The sequence below is a fragment of the Seriola dumerili genome, unplaced genomic scaffold (genome assembly GCF_002260705.1).
Source record: "Seriola dumerili isolate Sdu_G_001 unplaced genomic scaffold, Sdu_1.0 BDQW01000149.1, whole genome shotgun sequence".
Taxonomy (NCBI): Eukaryota; Metazoa; Chordata; class Actinopteri; order Carangiformes; family Carangidae; genus Seriola; species Seriola dumerili.
The window spans coordinates 11,513,723-11,541,564 of NW_019174404.1; the positions used below are offsets into that span (position 1 = coordinate 11,513,723).

The 27,842-nt window shown below is 42.8% G+C and overlaps 1 protein-coding gene across 6 annotated transcripts in view; it reads left to right on the forward strand.

Annotated features, from left to right (window-relative positions):
- The first annotated feature begins 823 nt into the window (after positions 1 to 823).
- eml1 (echinoderm microtubule associated protein like 1) overlaps positions 824 to 27,842 on the forward strand; it is a 39,493-nt gene continuing 12,474 nt past the window's right edge. For 2 of the 6 annotated variants that reach the window (XM_022750260.1, XM_022750261.1), the window contains exons 1-7: positions 824 to 1,149; positions 19,968 to 20,150; positions 22,928 to 23,066; positions 24,439 to 24,495; positions 25,405 to 25,533; positions 25,748 to 25,776; positions 27,740 to 27,766. In XM_022750260.1, the coding sequence (XP_022605981.1) occupies positions 1,083 to 1,149; positions 19,968 to 20,150; positions 22,928 to 23,066; positions 24,439 to 24,495; positions 25,405 to 25,533; positions 25,748 to 25,776; positions 27,740 to 27,766 (631 nt within the window). In that variant the 5' untranslated portion in view covers positions 824 to 1,082. Of the gene's footprint in view, positions 1,150 to 19,967; positions 20,151 to 22,927; positions 23,067 to 24,438; positions 24,496 to 25,404; positions 25,534 to 25,747; positions 25,777 to 27,739; positions 27,767 to 27,842 lie in introns of those variants that run through there. The other 4 variants (XM_022750262.1, XM_022750263.1, XM_022750264.1 and 1 more) reach the window with 4 other exon arrangements.

Consider the following 27,842-nt stretch of genomic DNA (forward strand, 5'->3'; position numbering starts at 1 on the left):
TTCTTCTCTACTTTGTCTCCTCTCCTCATCTGTCATCCTCATCTTTTTTCCCTCTTCTCTCCTCCTTACCTTATCCTCTCCTCTGCTCCCCTCTTCTTTCCTCTTCCTTCACCTTTCTCCTTTCCTTTTTTGTCCATTTCCTTTTCTCTGATTCTCTATCTTATCCTCACCTCTCCTTCTCTCATCTCTTCCTCTCTCCTGCCCCCCCCTCTCCTCCCTTTTCTTCTCCTCTCTTTTTCTCTCCTCCCTCTCTTCCCCTAATCTGTTCCTCTGCTCTCTCACCAACCAAAAGGAGGAGGATCTCTCTGACAGGCCCGGCCCCCCTGCGCTCTGACTCGTCCACACTGTGTGACAGGGGAAGGCTGGGCTGTCCCGAGCATTATCTAAACACAGCCCCTGATACACACTCACACACAGACACACACTTACACACTCACACACACACACACACACACACAGAGTAACTGCCTATGCCAGAGCCTCCCTGTGCTCTCAGCTCAAGCCCTCTTAAAGCTGTTTTTCTGCTGGAGATCAGTGAGAGCTAACGACACACAGCTGCCTCTGCTGAAGACAGAGGAAGGACAAGAGGAGAAGAGAGGGAGGGGAAAAGAGGGAGGAGAGGACAAGCTCGGGGGAAAACAAAACCACCAGCAGCCTCTTAACTCCTCGTCTGTGTGTGTCTCCGGCGGTCCGGTGCAGTCATTCTTCAGCAGGGAGTGTTTTTCTTTCTGCTGTAGTTCACGACTTTTTCCTTTCCTTTCCTTTTTTTTTTTTTTTTTTTTTTTTTTCTGGAGTCAGGGGGGGAAGGAATAAGTGGAGGAAAAGAAGAGGGGTTGGAGTTCACATGACATAATCGGAGTGAATGGGTTGCCATGGTAACTCACCCAGGGAGCCTGACCCGTGCAGAGTGAATGGAGGGAGCGCCTTGGACACCAAGTGAACGATAAACTAACGGAGGGGAGTCACCAGAGAGAGAGAGAGAGAGAGAGTGGGCGAGAGAGAGAGAGAGAGAGCGACAGAGGAGAGACCGAAGGAGTGGTGGATAACAGAGGGAGCACAGAGGAGCGGAGCAGAGGTTGAGAATGGAGGACGGGTTTTCCAGCTACAGCAGCTTGTATGACACCTCATCACTGCTACAGTTCTGCAACGGTAAAACTAACTAATCCGTCTCTCCACCCCCCCACCCCCCCATCCCTCTCTTCCCCCCGCTGCCTGCATGTTGTTTCTCTGGACTTGACATGTCATCAGCTGACTGGCTCAACTTGACACCAAGCAGAGTTGTGTGTCGCGTTGTGTTTGTGTGTCTGTGTGTCTGTGTTGCAGGCATGAGCTATTTTGGCTCCAGCTCTCAGGGCTTTGGTGAAATGAGCTCAACCTTTATGCTGTTGTGCATGACTTTAACATTTTCCCTCACTGTGTAAACCAGGCTGCTCTTTATCCAATGGAGAAGATTTGAATATTTAAGGTAAAGCCTTTATTCCAGAGGACAGAAAAAAAACACCCTGTGGCCAAAAAGGAAGTTTCTGGAATCAGTGCCAGAATAATGTCAACAGAGCATGACAGCCAGAAGAAGGAGGGAGGATGAGGAGCAGTCCTTTTCTCACAGTGCTGCCCTGATTACTCTGGCTCTGCTTGATGTGAGGAAGGGGTATGTTATGAATATATTTCTCCCGCGTTGGTTGATTGTGATCAGTTGGCTGAACGAGACTAAAGAAGAATGACAGAACAGCGCACTGTATTGCTCGTGTTCTGCTCAGTGTCCTAATGTAATATATTTGCTGGCAGGGGGGAGACACCATACTTCAGGCTGCTAATGTTATGGGTGGGAGACGGTGACTCAGGGAAGAGGGGAAGCAGCATGACACATCAGAATGACATCAGTTTAGGACTTATGTCCAAGATGCTCAAGTTTCCTCTTAAAAAAAGCAAATCTTTACGTATGATTCATTAGTTTAAATTAAAAACTCAGACTTAACTACGAATTCAAAAAGGTCCCACCTTGATAATATTCTGCATTAACACATTCTTGTTTCCCAGTTCAACACGTCCTGGACATTTTCTTTGAAAGAATGTATTGTTTTGAACTGAATGTTGCCCAGTTGAGTGCTGGCATGCTGACAGTTAGTGAGCCCGCCAAACAAAGGGGATTATCTCCTACACAATAACCTGTGTCCCTAACAGAGATTACTGTGGCAGAGGGAGTTTAAACCAGGTCGTAGTTGAGCTCCACTCAACCAGTTAACTAAAGAGAAAATGAAATGTGTATCATGCGCAGGGTGGAACTCCCCTAAAAGAGTCTGCTCCTGTCCGCCTCAGTTTGCCATCTGCATTGTGTTTATTGTACATTTAGGATTTTTCATTGTGTAGGTATAGCAGTCGCAGTGACTGTGTGGTGCTGGTTAGTGAGAGTAAACTGTCATTGGTAAAGCATAGAGTAACGTAATTGCCATTGGTGGATAATGAAAAAATCAATATTATTTACTGTGCTGTGTAAGCACTCTGCTAGTGCTTGATGGGATGGCAGTGGTATTATTGTCTAACAGCGCAAATCATGCATGTGGAATTGCACAGAGGTATCTCCTGCCATGGATACATGGGTACTTCTTCTACTTTCATGAATCACTGATGTGATGAATCCAGTTAAAAGCTTTTTATCCCTCATGGATTTCTCTCATTAAATTTATAGCAGCCACAAAGGAGGAGATGCAGACGAAGGGAAACAGATGAGTTAGAGAAGCTTGTAGTTGAGATATAGATCATATAAAGATGAATGACGTCTATAGAGAAGAGAGGTTTCTCTGCACAGCTTCCCTTGATGCATGAAGTCCATAAATGACAAATTAGAAATGGTACATCTGCTTCATTTTTGATGGTACGCAGCGTAAGGAAACAGGAATAAGTAACAAAGCTGAGGCATCAGATTGAATCCATTTTTCATGGTTTGCATGTTAGAAAAGATAGATGCTGATTTCTGATAACCCAAAATAACTGAGAGAAGAGAGAGGTGTGTATGCACCTTTGTGATGAGCAACGTGCTGACGGTGCCAATGATAACACCTGAGGTGGGTCGGTCGGATTGACCTGAAAAACAGGTGTAGAGGTGGCTGTACAGTAATAGAGATGCTACGGCTTCCTCTGAGGAAATGACTGACCTTTAAAACTCTTGCTAATTATAGTGTCGTGGCAGGTACAGCTTTTTCAGCATTTACGGTATGTGTTGCCCCCCAGGCTCAGTGGTTTGATGACAGGTGACGGGAGCTTGCTGTCAAAGCAGTGAAATATGGCGAGGGAGATTTAGGCTCTTTTTCAAATTTGGTCTTGTCCTTTTTTCTTTTTTTTTTCCAAACAGAATCCAAGCTACGCTTAGTCTACTTAGATTTAGTTAACTCTTCTCTAAGATGTCTTTTTTATTTACTTTTTTTAGGATGTCATGACTGTGAGCAGAGGGAGAGTCTGTGATTTGTCTGACACTGCGAGGTTGTTTGTAATCCCTCACAATGTCATGTTTCCTCTCTGCGAGAAAGTCGATGAAATAAGACATGCTGCTCAGGGGCTGTTGCCAGGGATTTTCCAACCTCCAACCCTCTGCTTTCTCTCTCTTTCTCTTTCTTCTTTCTTTACTTCACACACACACTCACACACATCCAACACAGACTTCACTTCACGGCAAGGGAGCTGTGCCTTGTTCCCTGTTCCAACAGACTGCTTAATTGGGTGAGCCTAGTGTGTGTGTGTGTGTGTGTGTGTGTGTGTGTGTGTGTGTGTGTCTGTGTGTGTGTCTGTGTGTGTCTGTGTGTGTCTGTTTGTGTGTGTGTGTGGCTGATGTGTGTCTGTGTGTGTGTGTTTGTTTGTGTGTGGCTGATGTGTGTCTGTGTGTGTGTGTGTGTGTGTGTTTGTGTGTGTGTGGCTGATGTGTGTATGTCAGTGGGAGTGTGCTCACACATGCGCAGGACCAGTGTGTATGCGTGTGTTTGTATGTGTTTTGGGCCTGTAGGCCAGAGTGACTTCATACTCCTCTGCTGCTGTCGTCCAGCTGAACCCAGATCCACTCAAAGCAAAAGTCAATGATGTCATTCATTCCCTCTCTCGGCCCATGTGTTGTGGAGCATCCAACCAGACTAATGTTCAGAGACTAGGTCAGCTAAACTGCAGAAACCCGCGCGGGGCTGCAATGCTTTGTCCTCAGGAGGTCGGGGCTAGCTCAGGCTAACTGAAAATTAGCCCCATTACACACTAGGACACACACAGTGATTACAGCTGATGAGGGAAGTGAATCCTGAAGAGAAGCTTTTTTTCACATTTGGAATCAGCTGGGTCTGGAGGAGAGGACAGATTTGATTGAATTACTTTGTGTTGTGCAGCTGGTAATAAGATTGCTCTTGTTTTTATAGAATTTACTGAAGTCATGATATCAGATTGGCAGGGTTGTTTCCATTTTAAGGAGAAGAAAGTGAGCATTTGATGTTATCATCACTTTAAAAGCTAATCCCAGGGCTTTTGCCTGTTTTTTCTGTCTAAACTTTGCCAGACCAGTTTCCAAAGCCATTTGAAAATTAACTTACAAAAGAATTGCAACTTTTCTTTCTACATTTTCCTGTCTGCTTATTGTTCATCCTCCACCTTTGAATTTATATTACAACAGTAATGCTTTTAGGATGTTGAATTTCAGTTGGCAGATGTTGGAGTGTCACTGAATGCACCTCCCAAAAGTTTTAGGCCTCCCTTCGCAAATGTTTTATCGAAGGAATTTAACGCATTTTTAATAATCTATCAATTAATTATTTGATTAATCAATACATTTTTTTTGTTTATAAATGGCAGAAAGTAGCGAAAAATACCCATCAACGTTTCCCAAACTCTGAGGTTGCTTGTTTTGTCTGACTTCATGTGCTAAATCCAAACAAATGATAGAAATTAGATGTTTGAGGTTGTGGAAGGAGTGAATGTTTGGCAGTTCTGCTTGATAAATAAACAATTTCCTGATTATCAACATTGTTGCAGATTAATTTTCTGTCAGTCGACATCGTTTCAGCTCCGATCTCAGTCAAGATTACCCAAGTTTTCAAGTGGGTTCAAATTTTTTCAAGTCAATCTCAAAACAGTTCTGACATGCCCATACAGAATGTATTTGTTTCTCTTCTCCGTCATCCATCATTTACATTGAAAGTGCTTTAAGAAGGGATCTCTGTGGCCAGTATAGACCAGAGGAACAATTACAGCATCCACTAACACATAGTATGTGCATGTGGGTATGTGAGTATTGTTTTAAGGTAGACTTAAAAAAATAAATGTGAACCTAGCCATGAAAATCTCTGAAGGTTTTCACACAGAAAAGAATGGAAGAATAGAAGGTAGAAAATTAGTTGAAACATGCTTAAAAGGCTCTGCTTTGAACAATAATTGGCAGTCATGTTGAGCTTGGGAGATGTGTAGCTAAGACGTGCACAACCATTAGAGCAAAAACATGAGTGAATGTGATTTCTTGTTCATTAGCTCCTGATGCACCAAAAGCTCCTGATGTGTTAATAAGTAAATCTGTTAATAAGTAAATCCGGCTCACTTACAGCACTTTAACACTGATGATCACCCACTCATGTTCATCTCACACCACCCGGCCTCCCCATCAAATCCATTCTCCTGCATTCGCTCGTGTGATTCCTTCATTTACCTTTTTGAGATAATGATGTCTGCTCAGATTTGGATCAAACGTCCCTTTATCTTCCTGCTCCACACTCGTGCTGTGCAGCCACGGGCACAGTGACACTGCCCTCACCCCACCAGCAACCGCACCGTGGCACCAAAACATGCCAGCAAGATCTTAGAGGGGGCAGGGTGAAGAGGGAAACGGGGGTAGATGGAGGACAGGAGCAAAAAAAAAAAAAAAAAAAAAAAAAAAAAAAAAACAGGAAAGGATTTTTAATTTGAAAAACCAAATGTTGACTTAATCAGAAAATCTTTCCCACCAAAAAGTAGAGACAGAGAGAAGACGGAGTGCAGATGGATGGGACGGACACGTGGGGCGTAGAGGGAAATTAATAAAGACAGAGGCTCGTTTGATGTTTGTTGGAGGTGTTTTGATTCACAGTAGAGGTGACATGACTCCATCCAGTCTCTGCCCTGTTCTTGGCTGTGCATCTGTAGGTATCTCCATCCAAACCCTGATTGATGATGGCACGTGTAGAGGGATTAGGATTAAAGTCTCGCTCGCGTAACCAACCACAGTAGCCAAGAAAGGATGACAGGGAGGAGGAGGAGGGTGCACTGACTTTTGTTTTCCTATATCTAGAAGCTGCACTGAAACTCTCGTTCTTTGTTTTGGTCCAATTTTGCCTCAAATAGTGAGAATTCAAAGTATTTTTGTGTTATGCCCCTCTGTGGAGGGCTTTCCCAGCTTGAAAATGTACTGAAAATATCTACTCCATGACCTTATTTCCTCCTACTAAGCCACATCTCGCTTTCTTTATTCTTCTTTTTCTCTGACTCTCTCGCCTTATCCATCAATGCCTCATAAAGACGAGCTGCCCTGCACTCTGATATGTCCACCCCTCATGTAAAACTGCGCAAAAAAAAATGTCAATGGTGAAACAGTTAGGGAGGGGGATATCAAGAAATGGTGTGTGTCTCTGCCCATATTCATCTGTAACTGTAACATGTGTCAGAGCAGCAGTATGATACATATTGATCTGAATGGGATAACTCATCCACTGCTGCTGCTTCACTTAAAGGCTCACATTGATTTCCTTTAGCTGTGTCAGAGTGAGCACACACCACTCTCTCAGTTCTTTTCATCTTCCTCAGCGTCGCTGGATTTCTTCATCGTCTAAAACTCAGACTCTTTCTGTCCTTCACCTTACTTTACTTTCCCTCTGTCTCAAGCCTTTTCTGTTACATTTTCTCTCTCCTTCTCTCCCGGGCTTTGTTTGATCTTGAGCGAATGCCCCAAGTGGATCTCAGAGTGCTTTTTCTGCTTTCAGTTTTTTTAATTTTTAATTTTTTTTTTTTATCTCCAGATATTGAGCAAGGCGGTTTGGGCTTCTCAAGTCACGAGTCATGCTGCCCCCCCCCCCACTCCTTATCTCCCTCACTTTTTCCCCCTGCTCTCCTGATAAGGCTTTCGCCCCGCACTTTCGCTTTCATTCTGCAGAATAGTGAGCCATTAACTGCGAACATTTACACAGAGTGACAGTGTGTGCTGATCAGACATGTACATGCTACAGCTGTATTAAGTGTCTGCAGCGGGCTACGGAGGCTGCCTCTCCTGCCCTGTGGTGCGTCGTCTAAAGCGGCAGATTGTGCTGCAGGAGAGTCAAGCTGTGAGTGTTTGAGTTCGGTGCGAGCCAGCAGATCTGTGGCTCCCTCGTTGCCAGCTGAGAAGCGATGCCACCTACGTCACCACAAGAGTCTGGTGTCCATGTGGTGCCAGGCTCGACCCTGACATCCTGCTCCCCCCCTAATGAATTTTTCTACTGGGCATTTCTGAGACGATAAGACTGTATCAGTGTCGTGCAGTGTGTTGTAGAGTATCCTTTCTGACAACATGCAAAGTGAAATTGTGTGACTATTAGAACAATTTTCATCTTCATAATCTGCTTCCTTGACAAAATATGATTATATGTGCAATGTATTAGGGCTGCAACCAACAAATATTTTCCTTATCAATTAATCTGCCTATTGTTTTCTCATCGAATCAATAAATTGTCTTGTGAAAAACAGTACAAAACCTAAAGATATTCAACCAGAGAGTCTTGTTTAGAAGCAGCTGTGGATGTATTTTTTTTTACAAATGAAATCTAAAGTTGAGTCATGATTAGAGCTGAAATGACAAGTCGATTAATCGATTAGGCCGCGCTCACACTCGCACACACACACACACACACACACACACACACACACACACACACACAAAAGACCTGCTTTGAACTTGAACAGCATAGGGGTTTGTTGTGTTGTTTCACAAACACAGCCTGGAAAGTCCAGTTGGAGGAAGAGATTTATGTGTTTAAAGGCTTATTAAATGGCAAAACACAGCACAGTGGTGTTGTAAACAACTTTTACAACAGCAACTTATCTCTGGTCGCATTTTGTTGCACCAAAAGTTTAACCAGAATCAATTTTTCCAGAATATTTCCTAGTTCTCAGCCTCTTAATTGTGAGGGTTTGCTTGTTGTGTTTGTCGAAGTTTCTAGGCATTTCACACTCATTTTACACTCTTTTCGGCCTTTTTCCAGACCAAACAATGAATGGATTAATGAGAAATTAATTATCAGAGTAATCGATAATAAAAATAATCTTTAGTTGCAGCCCTAGTCATGACATTTGAGATTTTAAAAACAAAATGATGTCGCTTTTTCCCCTTCTCATGGCAAAATACAGTATTGATATCACAGTATATCAAATATGGTTTGTTTATCCATACTCCAGCACCAGTATCATGATATTTAAATGAGCCACTTTCTTTCTTTTCTCCAGAAACATGATCTGGGAGATGGGTTGGTCTCTGCACACTGTGTTTTGTTTTGCATTTTATTCAGGGGCAAGGTTAGGAGTCAGTGTGCTCATGGAAACAGAGTGTCAGTGAGCCAGCAGGCAGAGGATACCATTTGTTGTTGAACCGGGTATCTCTCTCTCTCTCTCTCTCTCTCTCTCTCTCTCTCTCTCTCTCTCTCTCTCTCCCTCTCTCCCTGTCCTGCATGTCTTTTCCTCCACTAACACACATTCACGCAGCCTCATGCCATGACCCACTAAAACAATCAGGCATGTAAAACTGGAGTGTGTGTGAGTTCCTGTGCTAAATATATACACTGACTCTGCGTGTGTATGTATGTGTGTGTAACTCATGCTTCTGGCAGTCAAACATGAAAGAGAGAGGCACTGTCAGGCTATGTGTGTCCATCTTCAAGTTCACTATATGTGTCTGTGTCTGTGTGTGTGTGTGTGTGTGTGTGTGTGTGTGTGTGTGCATCACAAGGTCAGGAGAGGAGACACGCAGGCTGCATGAGTCTTTGAACTGGATGTCATGAATGTGTAAAAATACCATGAAAGAGCCAGAAACAGAATCTTGTGCTCCAGCGGAAAGTCGGATGCTTCCACTCTGCATGGTAACATTAAATGTGCTCAGCAGAGTGTTCAGTTCTACCTGCGGGGGAGGGTGACTAGTAATAAATCACACAAGTCAGCAGAATCCCAAAGAGATTCCATTATTTTTAGTCTTTGCTTGTTTCCTGATGCTATCACTAAAGCTATTCTGTCCAATCAAGACAAGAAAAGAGGGATTGACTTGTGGATTTTTACATATGAAGACTCCAAAACGCTCACTTATTCAAATGTGTTTCAAATTAGTATGCAAATGATTTCCAGCAGAAATCATCTGAGTGCACACAGGTATGTATTCCCACATTCATGTGTGCAGATGCATAAAGATCCCTTTTTAATCTCACAGTACGTCAGCAAACCGTTTAGTATTAATTAAAGATAAATTCAATTACTGTGACAAGTTGAGCGTCAGCTCGATTATATTTATGGTAATTATCTTCATCAGCGTATTGTCTCCAGTGGGCCTAAAGTTGTGGCCCATTGGTTTGGTTGCTCCTCATCTCGAAACCCTGGCCAAGATTTCATATGTCCAGTTGTGATGTGAACAGATATAATTAACCTCTTGGTGCCCGTGGTGCAGCTCCCACAGGCTGCTCAGCACCCTAATTGGTCTCTTACATCTGTTGTTAATGGAAGACCCAAGCGGGAAGCCCCAGCTCTGTGTGTGTGTGTGTGTGTGTGTGTGTGTGTGTGTGTGTGTGTGTGTGTGTGTGTGTGTGCTTGCATGTGTGTGCTTGCATTCAGGCTGTCTGTAACAGATGGAGAAGGAAAAGAGGAGAATCCCATTAGAAATTCCATTAAAAACACAGGTGCAGAGATGAGAGGAAAGAGGATGGATATGATTATTTGGTTTGTTTTCCCCTCTGTTATTGTCACTTTGTCAGTTTCAGTGATGGGTAAAGGAAAATGTGATCTCCTTTGACAGTCCAGTGTTGTTATTAAGCCCAGCAACTGCATAAAGGGTGACTGGTCCAATCAGTGAGCTACGGGAAGAATTTAAATGATGACGTGACTCTCAGAGGTGCCGCTCAGAACCACCTAAATCAGCCAGAACTGATATAAAGCACAACTGTTACAGCAAGGACCACCTCTCTTCTCAAATTTATGAAGAAAACGTTCCAGTTGTTTTTCCAGCTTTACAATCGAAACCCACTCCAAGCCCAGTGAATTGCACGTTTGTCTAATCAGATGTCCTTTGTACACATGGACAGATTATGAGACAAAGGGCCCCTGGGCCCAGCAGCCATCTGAAAGGACCCGCACATCTCCTACACAGGAGCAAGACCCCCAGACTGAAAGAGTTTTGTGTACCGTTGTCTGTGTTTTGTGTCTCTTTGTCATTGTTTTGTGTCTTCTTGTTTTTTTCTCATTGTAGCTGTTTCTCTCTCTATGTCTTTGTCAATTGTCTTTGTAGTTGGTTCGTTGACATTTCAACAAGAAATGTTAACATTCACTTCAAACTGTCGGCTGTAGTACAGTAGGCCTGTCCAGTAATCCATCCCCGCTTGCAGTCTGCTCGAATTGACGCCTGTCCTCAGCAACAGTGCACTGTGATCACAGTGAGCAAAATAAATGTAATGAGCTTTATAGCTAAACATAGCTGGATGCAGCCGTCTCAGGTGTGTTTCAGGGAAATGTCAAAGCTATGCTTATGAAAACAGACTGCATGTAGGAGCAGACATGGCTGGTTTAGTGGAACCAAATAGTAACTGCACTGCACATCACGGACATGTAGCAGTGCATTGGAGGGTAGGATTCAAGAATAGAAGCAGACCAAAAGTGAAACACCTCTCTTCTGTCTTGTTGTGCAATAATCTTGTCTGCTGCCAACAGTGCCACTGTATGTTCTCTCCCCTCCAGATGGCAGATATATACATTTGGCCCATGTTCAGTCTCTGGCGCACAGTGTCTCTGTATGTGTGTGAGACCATTCTCACACCAAAATGGAAATCTGGTTTCCCATAACAACACTGTTACTGGATGAAACAACACCAGTGCGCGCACACGCACGCACACAAACACACACACACACACACACACACAAACACACACACACATGTTGGATGGAACAAGCGTCCCGCCTCCTGTTCCTTCCTGGTTGTTTGTTACTGAGGGACAAAGCCCTGTTTTATGTGGAGAAAGGTTGAGACTGAGAAAGAGGCTTGTGTCAGAGACTGGAGGCGCTGCCAAGCATGACTTAGTGCTTCTGTTCTCTTCCCTAAAAGTCACGGCAATAAGAGGGATGTCTTTCTTAATCAGTTTATTACTTTCACTCACTTGCGTGAATTCAGGCTGAGAGGTCATATAAAGTTAAGCATGCTTTTGTTGCGACTTGATAAGAGCTTCTGAATCACTGGTTTTGTGATCAAAATTGCAGCTGTCACAACTGCGTCCCTGAGTTATTTTTGTTGCTAGGAGGAAAGCAGCAGTAGCCAGGAGATGGGTCAGGACTTAGAAAGGTTCTACAGGTATAGATAGTGTAAAACATATTTGACATCATCTGACAGGAAAAGGTCAGCAGCATATCTCTCTTGTGAACATAGGCCCATGAAAAGACTAAAAGCAACAGTGTTTTAGACTGTCTATCAATACTCTCCAACTATCCCAACCTGTGTTCATACTTTCTTCATACCTTTGTCCCACGGTGCATCTGTCTTAGCAACTGCTGAATGCAAGTTATATAAAGGCTCTTAAAGGTTTTGACCTTTTCTTCATGCAGTGAAGGGGGAATAAAGCACAAACCGTGTAGCTGTTTTGTTACAATTCAGCTTGTTATTTTAACCAACAAGTACAAGAATCGGATTTAGAGTCTAACAACAACAACACAGTTGTAACTTTGAAATTTTAAATTGTAGGAGAGTAAACGTTAAACAGAGAGATTACAGTGTGAAGGTAATTTGAATCTGGCCGCTCAACAATGAAAATTACTACATACACAGGTAGTCACAGAATTTAACGCTGCATTTTTGTTGAATATTTTTTAGTTGAAATCTGCTCCAAAACATATCCTCATGTGGAGAGGTGCTGTCAAAGGCTTCTGTGGGTGAGACTCATTGAACAGCCTTGCAGCACAGCAGAGAAATTCCCATTCCCATTCAAAGTCAGGGGTGGGAGCTCACGGCTGTCAGTCAATGTGTGAACACAGTTCTGGTCTCCTACTCCTCTCACGCTGAGGCATCAAGCTCGTATTAGCTGCTGGAAGATGTTTCTGTGTTGGACTCACAGACTACCAAGCTCCTGATTCCTGCATTAGCTGACGCAGCGATCACGTCGATTTTTCTGTCTGCACACTGCACAGCTCTACAAGAATACTTTCTAGTTTCAGCTTAGCATATTTATGCTCTACATATCTCACACTCTGAAGTCTCATTCTGAACAGTCTGCCACTAAAGGGTAATCTCTTACATTAGATTGGCAACTTAGACGAGGATAAATATTAGGGGAAGACAATAAATCTAGTCTCACTTTTTTTCCTCTCACAGTTGATTCGTTTCTAATCTTGTTTCACGACTTCACCCCGCCACAGTTGCACGAGAGAGAGCGAGGCAGACAAATAGAGAGAGGTGAAAGAGGTTAGAGACAGAAAGTGAGAGAGAGAGAGAGAATACAAATCCAGCTCACTGCTAAGCCCAAACCCCCTGAGTTTAGGGATCACTAGCATTGAGCAAGATCTGCTCCACATATCCAGCATAATCCCTCCACCACACCATGAACACTTGCTCTTTGACAGAGTGTGTGTAGTGGGGAGTTTGTGTGTGTGTGTGTTTTGTATAGCAGGGTGTTGCAGTATTGGTGTATATACAGTATGTGTCAGAGTTAAGAAGGAGTTATTCTGCCTCAATGGGCCATGTCTTCCTACTTTCTTTTCTTTTTTAATCTCTTACCTCTTTTCTTTTTGGCTTTCAGATTTCTCTCACTGTCTCAGAATGGCTTCAGGAACTGTATGACAAGTAATAGAGTAGCGAGTTGTGTTAAATCGTACGTTTCAGTTTTTAAATGATTGAAATTGAATCTCCCCATTTTTTTTTTGCCTCCCATCTTGACGTGCAAATTAAACGTGGAATTAGCGGTCTCCAAATTTATGCAAACATAACAAAAATCTGAACTTGAATTTGAATATAGGTCAACTTTATATGACACGTTAGAGTTACATAAACAACATTTAGTGTGATGGGAGAAATAAATCCCTTCATGATCCACTGTGCACACTAGAATGATCATTTGTGACGATTTGATTAATTTCTTTATATATTTATTTGATTGTTATTATTCCTTTAAGGGAATGCTGAAACCTCCCCCTTTTCTGACCTCCCCTCCCCTCCTAATAATTTGTGCACGGTCCCTTAGGAAGCAGACATAAATACAGATGGTGTTTGTTGCACCATCTGATCGTGCACTCAGCCTGCAGCTGGCAAAAAAAAACCAACCAGGTTCTGCTTCCATACATCATTGGCTCCAGCAACTCTGTTCGTGTATGTGTGTTTCCATTTGGTGTGTGTGTGTGTGTGGGCGGGGGGCTGGTTCCCATTTGACCTGAGTTTGACCCCAGGAAGGATGTAAGTGATGGGAGGAAGGAAGGGTTTAACATGTTCGTACAAGGACAGTAGGATCTCTTGTGGGGGTTGTTGAGCATCTCATCGATGCTCCTCTTTGACCCACGCACACACTCTTTATGACCACACATTCACAGCTCCATCTTTCTCTCTTTTATCCCTCGATCAGTCTTTTTGTGACTGCTGTTTTCACATGAAAACAAGCTCTCGCTGCCATGTTTGTCTCCCACTCCCAGCACTGTTTTCTCCCCTTTAATCTCCACTCAGGTTGTGTGTGAGGGCTTCCCCTTCCCTGATCCACCTCTGTCTATTTATAGCTCCTAAGCCCCGGTCCAGCAGGAGCCACGAGGGGCAGCTTTTAAACCAAGAGTCTGTCTCTCTAATCTGGCCAGTTGATTAGCTAATACACCTCCATCAGCCTGTTCACTGCTCACCGCAGGTGACACACAGGATTGATGACACTTTAAGTAACTTTTTCTCTTTCTCCTCGATTCCTCTCTTTTTTCTTTTCTACGTCCAATTTCTAACTCAATTGGTTTTGCAATTTTTCATTCTGCTGACATGCACCTGATGGATGATTTCAGTCATAGCCGAGACAGACTGTCATTTTCTAAATGCTGCAATTTCAAGCATGACATTTTTCTTGTCTCGTACTGTGCATTATATCAGAAAAAAAAAAACCCTGCACCTTCATTCACTCTCGCAGCTTTCTCGCCTGTCTGTCTCTAAATCACTAAATCACTTCATGGCAAAAAAAAAAAGAAAAAAGAAAATGTAATCCTGTGTGCCACTTGATTATGATTAGGGCCAAACTTCCATTAGTGAAGCCTGCAGCAGACTGAAGTCAGGTTGTTTAATAAGTGTGACTCATTGGTCTTGGGAGAAATGGCTTTCCTGAAGGCACAGTCTGCAGCAGCTGAACAGGCACTATGGCAGCGCACCACCTGGCCGTGTGCAGTCATGTTATGAAATTAAAACCGGTTGGCAAGGTGCTGCTGAAACGGGACTGTGCGATCTACAACCAGTTGGTAGATAGATGTGCCAGCAGTGATGATATCAGCACTAGCTTTTTGTCTCTGGAAAACAGGAATCGTTGTCATAATGTTGTGACAGGCCGTTTCCTGCAGCCTCTTGCTTCTTTGATCTCTTGGCTTTCTGCAAACACTGGCTGTGGTTTTTCAAAACCTCACATTGTGGCGCAGCTTAACCTGGCAGCTGAACTTTCCATCAAGTCAATTTAGCTTTATTGTTTGGCTCCTCTGCACCGCTGAGTGAAAAGAAAATAGACATCAGTCATCGTGGCTTGTCAGTGGATTGTTGTCAAAGTGTGCAGGGATACTCGAGCACATGGCGAGACAGCTGGTTTCATGGCATCTCCTCAGAAGGAACCACGTTAACGTAATTTCTCTTTTATCCCTAGTATGTGTGCGCATCCTTACATAAGTCTTTGCCAGTGCTTCCGGAGTGAGGGAGTGAGTCAGCTAAAAAAGCCAGGCAGGCTCAGATCAGCACGGGGATGCTGCAGGAGATATTTTATACATGAGGTCGCTTGTGCATTGCTAGAAATGTGAGAGAGCTCCTTCTGTGTTGATCAAAAGCATTTCCCCTGCACTGTTTTAGTGTTTTTACTCCTTCAGTGCATTGATCTTTGTGGCTGATGAGAGTGCGGAGGGGGGGGGGGGGGGGGGGGGGGGGGGGGGGCTGATGTACCCACCCTCCAGTGTTCATTATTGATGACACTGAGGTCAGTAAATGACTCAGAAATAAGGTGGAGATGAAAGCAGGGGATGGGTGTGGTTATATTGCAGAGAGCCTGTTTTCTGTTTGCTCTTCTTGGAGTCCCTGTGGCTGAAGTGATGGACAAGCACTTAAGGAGACAGAATGACATTGCCTTGCAGAGGAAGGTAATAGGGAGCAGCGTGTCACGATGCATTAGGGTGAGCAGATAGATGGACTCAGTTAACCCGTCCAGGATTTGTGACCCAGCCACATATTGACCAAATAATGAAACGGGGACAGAAAAAGAAAGTCAGGCGGATGCTGAGGAAGACTGACAGAAATGAAGTAATTTAAGCAGCTGGCTGACAGGTGTGAACAGCGCACTGGAGCGGGGTGGGGGGTGTTGGGGTGGGGGTGGGGGGTCGGTGGGGTGCAATGATCTACTTTTGCGGGGATAAAAGAGAAACAGGAGGACACATGGGGTGATGGATTTGTTGTTGAATGAAGATTGACATCTCACTGATACAGCCTCTCTGGACAGACAGCATGTGACCTAAACCCCAGAGAGTGCAGTCGCATCAGGAGCAAATTTAGCCGAATTCACACCGACACCATCAACACACATTTTCTGTATGAAAACAAACGCCAAACTGAAGCTTCACTGGCTTTTTTTCTGATTTTCGCCCTGCCTGTGAACGTGGTGTTATTGGGGCGCCGACTTGCCCCAGAGGTTTCAGCCGGGGAGCAGGGTGACAGACGGAGGATGTTAGCGCATGGCCGGGGGAATCACGGCCGTGACAGCCAGTCATTGTATTTCAACGACTGATGGTATCATGCTGTCATTGTGTCAGTGTTGGGAGCAGACCCACAACAGATGCTGAACAGATAATAGAAGCTTTATCTCTGGATATTCACTCTGTGACACACGTCCGCATGTGAATATGAACAAGGAAAGCGTCTCAGGTGAGCAGAAAGATATTAAGATCCAGTTTCATATCTGGAATATGCTTTGTCAGTGTATGTTCAGATGAAGAAGTAAGATTGGCGTCGTGTGTTATGAAACAAGAAAGCATTTCCTTTGAGGAGAAATCAGTCTGTAAGTGAACGTATGAGTGTATTAACCGAGGCAGACATATTTCTCATTGTGCTTGTAAGGTCGCTGCTGGGAGTCTAATGTATTACATTGTGCACCTGCAGTTTTCATCTGACTCCATTTCTCCAGATGGGGGGTTTTCATTATGGGATCCTCACTTGGTGGGCAGATGAAAATATTAGACAGTGCATACATGAAGTGCAATAGAGGTATTGCTATCATAAAACTGCAGCCTGTCACACCTTGTGAACCTTGAAGTCTAATTCCACCCTGCAAATGATTTTCAGCACTTTTTTTTTTATTCACACAGGCAGAGCGGGGGCGGTTAGGGACGGCAGTGTTGGTCAGTCCACCACTTTGGTCCAGACTGAAATATCTCAACAACTATTGGATTACCATGAAGTTAGACACGATTGAGCCTACTGACGATCCTGTGATTTTTCCTCTAGCGTCACCAGGATGTTGTGGTTTTAGCTGAAATGTCGCCCTCAAGATAAATTTTTATAACTCTGTGACCCTCCATGTAGTCAAATCATCAGCTCAAAATTTTAGTACACCCAATACTTCCCCTCAGCCTCAGCTGTTCTTTGTACACACTAAACTCAGATGGTGAACATGGCAAACATGACACCACGACTGTCCACCCAAGAAAAGTGACAAAATGAGTAATTTCAGCAAGTGCCCCAAAACAACTTAAATACAGGACCTCAATGATGATGAAGGTCCAATGACTTCGTCAATGAAGTTCTAATTTTAACCCCAATCACAATGTCTCCTTAAACCTAACCAACTCATTTTGTGCCTAAATCTAACCAAAGCTCGGAGGGAACAGACAGATGATGTCATCCTGCTGATGGGGGCAACAAATGACGTATTTTTGTCATTTCGTTTGGGGGATTTGTTGTTTATACCTGCTAATCATCAACATGTTAGCATTGTCGTTGTGAGCATATTAGCAGGCTGGTGTTAGCGTTTAGCTCAAAGCACTCTGGTGTCTAAGTACAGTGTCACAGAGGTACTAGCATGATAGTAGATCTTCATCTGTCTTGTTTCAATGTGAAGCAGTGTTTGAGTCTTTTCTTATGTGTCCAAACTATTAATCACAAGGCAGCAGCGATGCCTGTGACAGTGACTAAAAGAAAACAGGACACTGGGGGACGCTTTTGTTACTTAGCTGCTGTGTGTCTGTACCAATTGAAATTGATTGATTCAGCCATTCTGAATCAGTTCATTTCCATTTTCTGTTACAGGCCTCAAGCCTCCCAATGTGGTGCTTAATGCACCAATTTACCATCCTGTCTCATGCAGGGTCTCCCTGACTAAACAATTCATAACCAGCTAACAGGCGCAGGATTTTGTTCACTAATGGAATTTGTCCATTCATAAACAAATCTGTAAAATTGCTTTTCTGGCACGTTCTGCTAATTAAATGAAAATGACTTCACTGGATATCATGGGATTTTATACTTCAGAATACTTGTTGTGATGGATAAAGAGTATATCTGATCAAGTGTGGCAAAGACCCAGACTCAAGTATCATATGATGTCACTAATTATTTACATATCAAGAATTAAATTGTAAGAGTTTCATGATTTAAGTAGCTACATCTGGTTGGAAATGGAAGTCTGCCTGTATCTAATGGTGTTTTTCCACCTGAATATGTTCAATTGAGATTCTTGCAGCCAAAACATATTGGTTTTGATTGGTTGAAATAGTTTTTTTATTACCAACAATGATTAATCTATTGTATATTAATCATTAGTCCAGTTACACCAACACGCGTCAGTTTTTGACTTCTCCCATGATATCAAGATATTGAAAAACACATTTGTTTTTTCAGTTGGAAAATCATTTGTTAAAAAATTTGGTAATTGCAGAGAGGAAAATTGTGTTTTGAGAAATTTAATGTCTTGTGTTCCAAGTGTATGTTATTGCAGCAATGATTGAATGGACTATTTAATTTTCTCTACAAGCAAATATTTGGAGAGAAGCTCTGGTCAGGGAGGTCCTGGATCCCCTGAGCGGTTTTTGTTTATCTAAGAGAGTCAAACTCATCACATCACTTCATCTGAATTCAGAGACATTTCAGAGTGTTCCAGACATTATTGCACTTGATTGTTTGAGAATGTTATTTACTGAAGTCAAGAGCTTCCTCAGATTTCAATAGTGTTACCAGGCAGTCAGGGTTTAACGCAGATTCACAGAGGGAACGCACAGTGCAGATCTGCCTAATCACCAGATGCCTGCTCTCTAATGCATAATGCATCAGACTGTTATTACAAGTCTGCAGGGAAAACACAGCAGTGATTTACATTAATATTTCATCAAACCCCTGTGACATCAAAGTCTTAATGGAGGAGACCCTGTGTGTGGGTGTGCGTGTGTGTGTGTGTCTGTGTGTCTGTAAATGTGTGTTATTATTAATGAAGTGGACCCTGGTGGCCGGCGCTTGGCCTCTATCGGGGTGTCAGGTGGAGGGGTGATAATAATGTGTTAAGTTAGTTTAAACTCAAAGAACAGACAGACAGACATTAAAAACAGGCTCATGAATGAAGGGGTTTACTAGAAAAGCAGTGAGCTCTTTGAATCGCACAAGGCGAAGGCTTCAAAGACAAGACATTCAGACGTCCTTTCATACATTCAGAGTCTGAATGTATGAAAGGATAAAGAGTTTGCTCCTTGTATTCCAGTCCTGCCTTTTCTCTGTCTGTCTCATTTTCTTTCAGTGAAACCTCTGTCAGACTCAGCCTTTTCTGATCTCCATAATTTGAAGACGAAAACAATCTTGACAAAGGAAATTATGAAAAATAAACTTCTATCAGAAATTATAGTAACAGTAAATATAAGTGGCAGTAAATTTTGTAACTGTAAACTATAATAACAACAAACCACCGCTCACATACTCACATATTCTCAGCTATTAAAAGATCAGAAAAAGATTTTTAAAAATGCTGTCTATGCATTTTCTATTTGTAAATTTGCAAACAAGCAAGGATGCAATAGGTAATACAGTCCACCCACCCGCACCTGTAAAGCTCAGTTATTAACACCTCATGTCTGCTTTGTTTAATACGTTTCCAGTCCTGTTTCCAGTCTTGATGCTTAGCTAAGATAACCATCTCCTGGCTCTAGACTTGAGTGTGGTATTGATCTTTTCATCTAACTCTTGGCAAGAAAGCAAAGAAGAAAATGTCAAACTGTCCTTCAAGAAGGTTATAATGTTCACAGAGGTGTTGATTCAACTTTATGGTAATTTTGGAGGCTGCAGTTTGTGGTGTCGTTGGATTACACTGGATTAGTTTCATCCAGGTGTATCTAATAAATTGGCCACTGTTCTATTAGCATCTCATCCTGCCGTAAATGAAAATTGTCATCTACTTTGGCACAATGAAAGAGAACTAACAGACTGATATCAGCACTAACTGACTCATCAGGCCACCGTATCCTTAATACGGAAGCTGAGTGACATTTTCCACGTCTCTGACATCAGCTCTCTGTGTCTCCTCAGATGACAGTGCGTCAGCAGCCAGCAGTATGGAGGTGACCGACCGCATCGCCTCCCTGGAGCAGAGGGTCCAGATGCAGGAGGACGAGATTCAGCTGCTGAAGTCGGCCCTGGCCGACGTGGTCCGCAGGCTCAACCTGTCCGAGGAGCAGCAGGCCATGGGGTCACGCAGAGGACCCACCAAAGGTAACACACAGCACAGGTGCTTGTGTTTTGTGATGAGTTTAAGAGCCAAGAGGTTCTCTGGTGTCACACTTCTTTTGACATTTACAACACACGCACGCTGGCTAACGCACCCGTTTTTGGTAGGCATCCTTTCTGTCCTTTCCCACTGTCCTCTCTCTCTAGATGATGTCTCCTTCAAATCCTGTTTTGTTCCTTTTTCTCTGGCTCACTAGTTGTCGATCTCCTGTCCTTTCTTCTCCTGGACTGTGTCGTGTCGTTAAATGTATTGTATGTTACATGTATAGACCCTGCTTTGATGAGAAAGTCTCCCTCAGCAGACAGCAATGTTGGGAAGCCAGGTAGGCCGACTGTGTATAGTCTCTCTGCACTAACCAGGCCTGCTGTCGTTTGTACAAGCAAATACATTTCAGTCACTGCCTGCTAGTACTGTGTTGTTTATAGTATAGTATTTCACCAGGAAACAGACTGTTACTGTCAGTACTGCACTGCCTGAGGTCAATGCACTGTGATCTGAGTAGATAGAAATAATATTGTTAACCCGAGGGAAACACTCAACATACTTCTTTTTAGTGTTTTTGAGTCCAAGAACTCTATGATAATATTAAATTATCAATTGTGGGAATAAGTTGCTAAGCGCATGTTCTGTGTAAGTGTCTGTGTGCAACATTTCTGTTTAAGGACAGTTCCCCCTAATAGATAATGAGCTGTTGCTTTTGTTTTATTCCTAATGAAAAAAACTGCCTCAATATCATTTAAGGTCACATGGACATAATACCAGAAACACCTAAAAATGCAACACAATCCACCATAAACTGCAGCCTTGGACTGGAAGTTAGAAGTTTTATATTGAACAGACAGAAATGGTGTGGTGGTTTCGATCCTCTCATCTAACTCTTGGCAAGAAAGCGAGTTAGCAATTTCCCCAAAGTGTCAAAATTTTTCTTTAAGTTAGAGTTGAAACCAGAGGTTGGAGGGTGAAGTCACTGTGAGAAATGTAGGAAAGGGACCTAACGACAGTTAAAAAGCAGCACATCATCACAGAATAAGATAGAGCTGAACATCATAGATGGAATGATGATTGGTTTTTCCCATGTTGTGTTGTGTGTAATGGGTCGATTTGCAGCTGAGGTGTGTTTGATACACGCTGTCTTTCAAAGAGTATCTTCACCCCCTAGAAGCTGATGAAGTCTGCATGTGAAATCATTTGCACTTTATGCAGGGTTTTATGCGCAAACGTGCATTTCAGTGATGAAACAGAAACAGATTAAGAATCTGAGCGGCTGCCAGGCTCAGTCTCCGGAGTGACTCTGGGTGGATGGAGTTTCAGTTTGATTTGGGAGCTGGATGATGATGACTCAGACTCTGAGCTGCTTTCCCTTATTGTTCTCCACTTTGAGCTGCAGGGAGCCAGCAGCCTGCTCGCCTCTGCTGAGCCACAATGATCTGCTTCGGAAAGCTTAATACATGCACGCAGTTTGCATAAAGACAGTCATGGACACACAGAAACACACACATTCATCTTCTCTAACATGCTAACAAAATTACAACCTCAGTTTGCTCCTGCTGTGTAATTGCTACATGAAAGATAACAGAGCAAAATGTGTGTTTATGTCTGAGTGTGTGTGTGTGTGTGTGTGTGTGTGTGTGTGTGTGTGTGTGTGTGTGTGTGTGTGTGTGTGTGTGTGTGTGTCTCTGTTGGATGAAACGGTGTCTATTAAATATTTATCACTGCAGATAAAGCTGCAGCTTGGATTTGTTATTCTGGGCTTGCCTAACTGGCATGTGTGGTGTGTGTGTGTGTGTGTGTGTGTGTGTGTGTGTGTGTGTGTGTGCATGCACCTTTTGTGTTGTCGCACCACCTCCTACAAATGATATGTGAACATGAAGCATCTATATAAATTAATAAATTGAAGTAGACGAACAATATTCTCAACAAAGGGAGAAAAAAAACGAAATTGAAAATCTTAAATTATGTTAATTCAGATTTGGATCACAGACTCTACAGACAGTGTATATGTGTATGTTTGTTATTATGTCTGTTATGTATGTGTGTATCTCTTTGAACCCTCACTGAAGAGCATGATAGCATCGCAGAGGGAGTATTGTATATGTGCGTCATTCAAGGCTGTTACAAAAATGGATATGCTAAATACAGTATATCAGCAACAAATACAAACTGTTAAGGCTCAAATTTAGTTTGGTATTATCACCAGTATCATTATAATCACAGTCAAATGGACTGGACACAGTGATAAATACAAATTTGTTACGACTGAATGTGGAGAAAGCTAAAACAAAACTTGTGTTTCTTATGTGATTATTGTGATACTCATCACATTTTCAATTTTTTGGCCATAATTCCCCCTGACTCAAAGTTTCCAGTGCAACAGTGCGCTTCATTAGCTCAACAGCACAACAGATCATCTGTGTACTATATAACTAAACCTGCACACCACAACACTCTCAGTAAAACCAGATTTCCTTATTATACTGACTGAAATAACAGCACATGAACCAGTGCATGCTGGGAGGCTTTGCACTACACCTACCCTCCTGGGACTCCACAGCGTGTCTAAATACAATTTTATAGATTATTACTTCATCTCATTTATTATCACAATTATATTATACACCAAGGAATGCAACCTCCCTGACCAGCATGCTCAGATGTTACTTTAATGTCACTACAGCAGCCGATGCTGATCCCAGGCCAGTATCGAGCTTTTTTTTTCTTTTTTTTTTCTCAACATGCCCTGCTGTTGTCCTTTTTCTTCCAGCCAGGCCAATGATTGCCACCCTGCCGTTACGGCCCACAGTAAACAACGGGACCATCCTACCAAAGAAAGGCAGCGGCACTCTGCCCTCCCCGTCTGGATCTGGATCCAGGAAGGACACCAGCGCACCAGCCAGCAAGAGGTGAGGAAACTAAAAACTAAAACATTGTAAGTGAAATAATTTGGGGTGCAAGTTGAAGTTGAGTCCTTTCTGCCAATTTCAGAGGAGACCAGGTTGTTTTCCTTTCCAGGCATTTCATTTGTCTGGAGACATTTGTTTTGTCTTTGCCATGTCAGACAACTTCAGCCATAAACCGTCACATTTCAGGCTTTTTATCAGCCGAAGCCACTGACATTAAACAAGGCTGATAAACAGAGACATAGTATTCTCATCGCCACCTCTGCTTCCATGCCGTGTGTGTGTCTGTGTGTGTGTGTGTGTTTACACATGAATGTGAAGCACAGGTTATCAATCTTGTCTGTCAGGGGAACAATAGCCTTTTTCCCATGTCTGGATGACATTACCATAATCAGATGAAGCTCAGCAGACAGCGGGGACCAGCTCCAGTCCAAACAGATGTTAACTCTCCTGAGGTGTTGTTTCCTTGTTTTTCCATGTGTGTACTTTTATTTCTCCTTTGGGGATATTTTAAGACAGTGAGAGATGATACTTTCTCAGTGCTCACTGACTCTCACCTTGAGATTTACTGGAGAGGACAGTAAAGAAATGGCTCTGCAGATTGAAATATAACCAGTACGAGGCTGGTGGATAGAGACAAACATCAGACAGAACAGTACTGGTGCAGGAAATGTGATTTGGTTTGGTGTATTTCCTTGTTGTACTTGGAGTTGGCTTGTATTTCTCTGACTGGTTTCAAGCTTAGCTGACTCTTTCTACTTTGTTGTTTCTTGAACTTTGAACTGGTACACAATGACCATTGAATTCTTCATAAAGAAGAAGTACTGAGGTCATAGGCCCCCCCAGCAAAAAATTTCCTCTGAAAAGATCTCTGAATTTCATCTCAGTTTTCTTTAGATTTTCCTCCATGTACAGTATGTCTAAATGCTGTAGTGCTGTTTCAAAGCCTCCACAAAGCCTGGAACAAATCCAAGTGGAGAACTACTAAATTCTTCATTATTTTATCTGTTTATTTGGCCTATAACGGGTTGAATAGATCGAATTTGAAAACATTTAATTCAGCCAATAAAATACCCATTCTGTATGTGTTTTAAATCTCCTCCGGCTGCTCACAGAGCACATGACCTCTGTCCTCAGTGGCAGCCAGGCTCTGCTAAATGGAGCTAATATGTTTTCTTGCTGCTGTCCTAAATGTTTGGGTTTGAATTTAGGTGTCTCCCCTGTTTATCTTTGCGGGTTGTGTCGTCTGTCTTTCCCACCTTTCCTGTCTGCATGTCCGTTCTCTTGTATTGTCCCTCTCTGATAACATGTCCTTTCCACTATGATGTTATATCCTGTTTATGTCCTGTCCATCTACTGTGTGATGTCCCGCCAGTCTGTCCAGTTTGTCCTCTCTGTCTCGCTCTACCAGAATTCTCTATCTGCCCCTGAGGTGAGAGCGTCACCGAGTTACAGTATGTCACTGGTCACGATATAACATCATCGCCGCATCGCAGTCATGATGCATGTTAACCATCATCTTCAATTATGATTGTAAATCAGTCACCAAACTACATGAAAATAGTGATATTTTTCATGTTCTTATCACCATTTATCTCATCTGTAACATTCACTTTATGTCGTGTAAATCATCGATCTTTGCAGCAGTATTTGTGTTGTTCACTGTCTCGATCTGGGATTAGTCTAAACTGCAGATTGGTCACAATCCCATCAGTGTTGGCACACACACAACAGCGTTCCCCAATGCCCTGTGGCCCAATTACTATGATTCCTCATGGGATAACACAGCAAACAACAGTCTCTCTCACTCTCTTTTTTTATTCTGTTCTGCTCTTTACTGAACAAACACATGCAGGCTCTCCAGAAGGGATAACAGCCACCAGCCAGTTTCAGGATTTGAATAGACTTTTCTCCCATAGGGTGGATTAGGTGACTTTGCCTACTGGCCATTGGATTGCTGATGGGGCCTTTTCATTGTTGTGAATAGGCAGGCTGTCTGCACCACCAATATGCAGATCTGCACAGGTCTGCACTGATGCTGTAGTTGTAACCACCACAGGGGAGTAAACAGAGTGAAAGTGTGAGGAAATAACAAATATCCACATTTCTCTGATACTGCTGTACAGAGTCACACAGTTTAAGAGTTCTCTTGAAAATGCTATGCAATATTTAGACAGATCTGAGCTGAATCATCAAATAAATATGTGCTTTCAAAAGCTGTTTCTTGGATGAAAACTTTTATCAGAGGGCTTTTTTAGGAAAGCATCGTCAGGTAGTTTTATGACCCATTTCTTGTCTCCCCCCCCCCCACCTCCTCTCTGTCACTTCCTCCTCACCACAGCACTGTGAGGAGAGCCAACTCAAATGAACATGTGGGAACTCTTACGCGGAAAGATTCGGGCGACTCCAAGGGCAACCGAACTCGCGCCGGATCCACCGGCAGCAATTCCAGCGGCAAAAGAAGTGACAGGTAACATGGACATAATGTAATTGGTTTCCCATTCAGTGCACACACGCATATTGTATGTGTCACTGACACTGTTCCAACAAGATAGCACTGTGTGTTTTTATTAGTTTTTTCTAGATAACACACTGCTCTCCTTAAAAAGCACTTTCAAATCAATGACATACAGCAGATGTGGTTTGCTGATTGACAGCTGTGTGTTTACTCATTCACTTTGCAGCAAACAGAGGGATCCAGTGTTCAATGCAGGTAAGACCCAGAGGCTCCTTTATGGCTCTGTAGCCTGACAGCTGTGATAGTTTCCATGCTATGATACAACCCACTGAGAGCCATCACACCAGATGCTCAGTGGTTCTCTGTGTCGAGGAAAAACTGTCAAAAATGAAGAATTATTTATGAACCTTTTGTTTATTCCCAAAATGATGAAGGGAAATACATGTTGTCAATTATAGTTTGAGTTAGTGCCTTGAACTGTTTCCTGCACACAGAGAACAGCTCAGGACTTCTTGAATATCAGGGTGAAACATTCATCCTCTCCATGATCCATTCTTTAACCAGTAACCAGCCCACCTCATCCATTACTGCACCTTCACATCCAAATGTCTGTTCGTCTTTTTCTTTTTCATACACTCTCACTGCATTGTTGAAGTTCAACTTCTGGTTGCAAAGTTTTTTTTTCTCGTTAAATTCAAGTAAAGGCTAAGTCCTATATTTTCTCATCATTGTGGCAGCTCTGCTGTGTAGAGACAGAGCATCAGATGCTAGCGACTGAAATTATCTCTTTGAAACTGAAACGTATTTGGAAAGCTTGAGGAAGCTCACCTTGCTTCTCCCAATATATGGACAGTCCTTCTTTGGAGTCCACTTTTCCTGAGGTTTTGAGTGTAAAGTTGACTTGATCCTTAGTCATAATGGCTACAATCGTACAATAATTCAGAATTTGCCTCTAAGCACTGACACCTGAACACGGCACTCTGCAACCTAGCCAGGACCGTTTTATTTATGTTTCTTATCTTTTTTTCAAGCAACGAGACAAACAAAAGAAAGAACTAAAGGCTTCTGAAAAAGGCAGAGAATGAGCCGCCCATTAATTGTGAGGTTATAACGTTTCCAGAACCATGCACCCGACAATTGAGCCAACTCCTACACACTTTATTGTGTAAATGAGAAGCAGGAAACACATGGTAACAAGACAGAGGGACTGAATATGAAATGAGATGAGAATCGATCAGAATTTCCATCTCCAGCATGCTATTGATTTTTGTGTAAATTGAACTGCTGTTTTTCATTTGGTTTGAACACCTGGCTCCAGATTTCCTCGGTTCAGGCTTTTTATTTTTTTGAGTTTGACGTCCAACTCTAGCAAATGTGATCCACATATAAAACTAATATATGCTCTTTGTTTGTTTTCAAACTGTACCAATCAGATTATGAGGTAGAATTGTTTAGTCAGTCCATATCCCTGGTAATAAATCACATATCATCAAGTCATTGTGACAGTCAAATTTAAATATCTCGAAGGCTGCTGCTATCTGGCAGAGGATGCTGACTATTAGGAGAAACGGTGCTACAGGGATAATTGTTTCTGTTGTACGGCAATTAATGGACATTATAATTAATTATAGACCAATAATGTCCTGCAAAACAGCCTCAGGGCAGTATTGTGGACATAAACTACCACTGGGTGACAATTAACCAATACACTTGATAATTGCAACAGTTACTTCTGCCAATATTATGCTTAGCTGCAATACATGAGGAGATTTAGTGCAAAGTGATTCATTTGAGTCAACAAACTTTACGGTGAGCCAGTGCAAGCAGGTTTATGTGCTTTGGCAGACTCTCATGTCGTTAAGAAAACAAAAGTTAAGAGATTAAAAGATGCTGGAATATTTTCCAAAAACTTGAAAAGGTACATTAGAAATGGTCACTCTGGTCATTTTTACTTTTCTTCAAAGACGGATAAACAAAGACAACAAAAAGCTAATTAGACAGATGAATGTAATAATCTACTCACCACGTAAGAGCAGAGGGTGGGACGCCATCAACGAGGAAACGAGCATCGATTCATTAAGAGCGTCCAGGACAGACGCTGCTGTTCAGTAACACCAGAAAGTGCGAGTGCACTCATATTAGGACAGACCAGGAAGTGAGGAAGCAATGCCACCCCTCACCTGGTACTTGTGTCTCTCTCTCTGTGACCTTTTACAAGGGATGCGACGTGTGACCCACTGCAAAGGTAGGCTTCCCCCCACCCCGCCCACTCCCCCAATACCCCCCCCCCGCCCCCCCCGCCCCCTGAAAAATGCAAATGA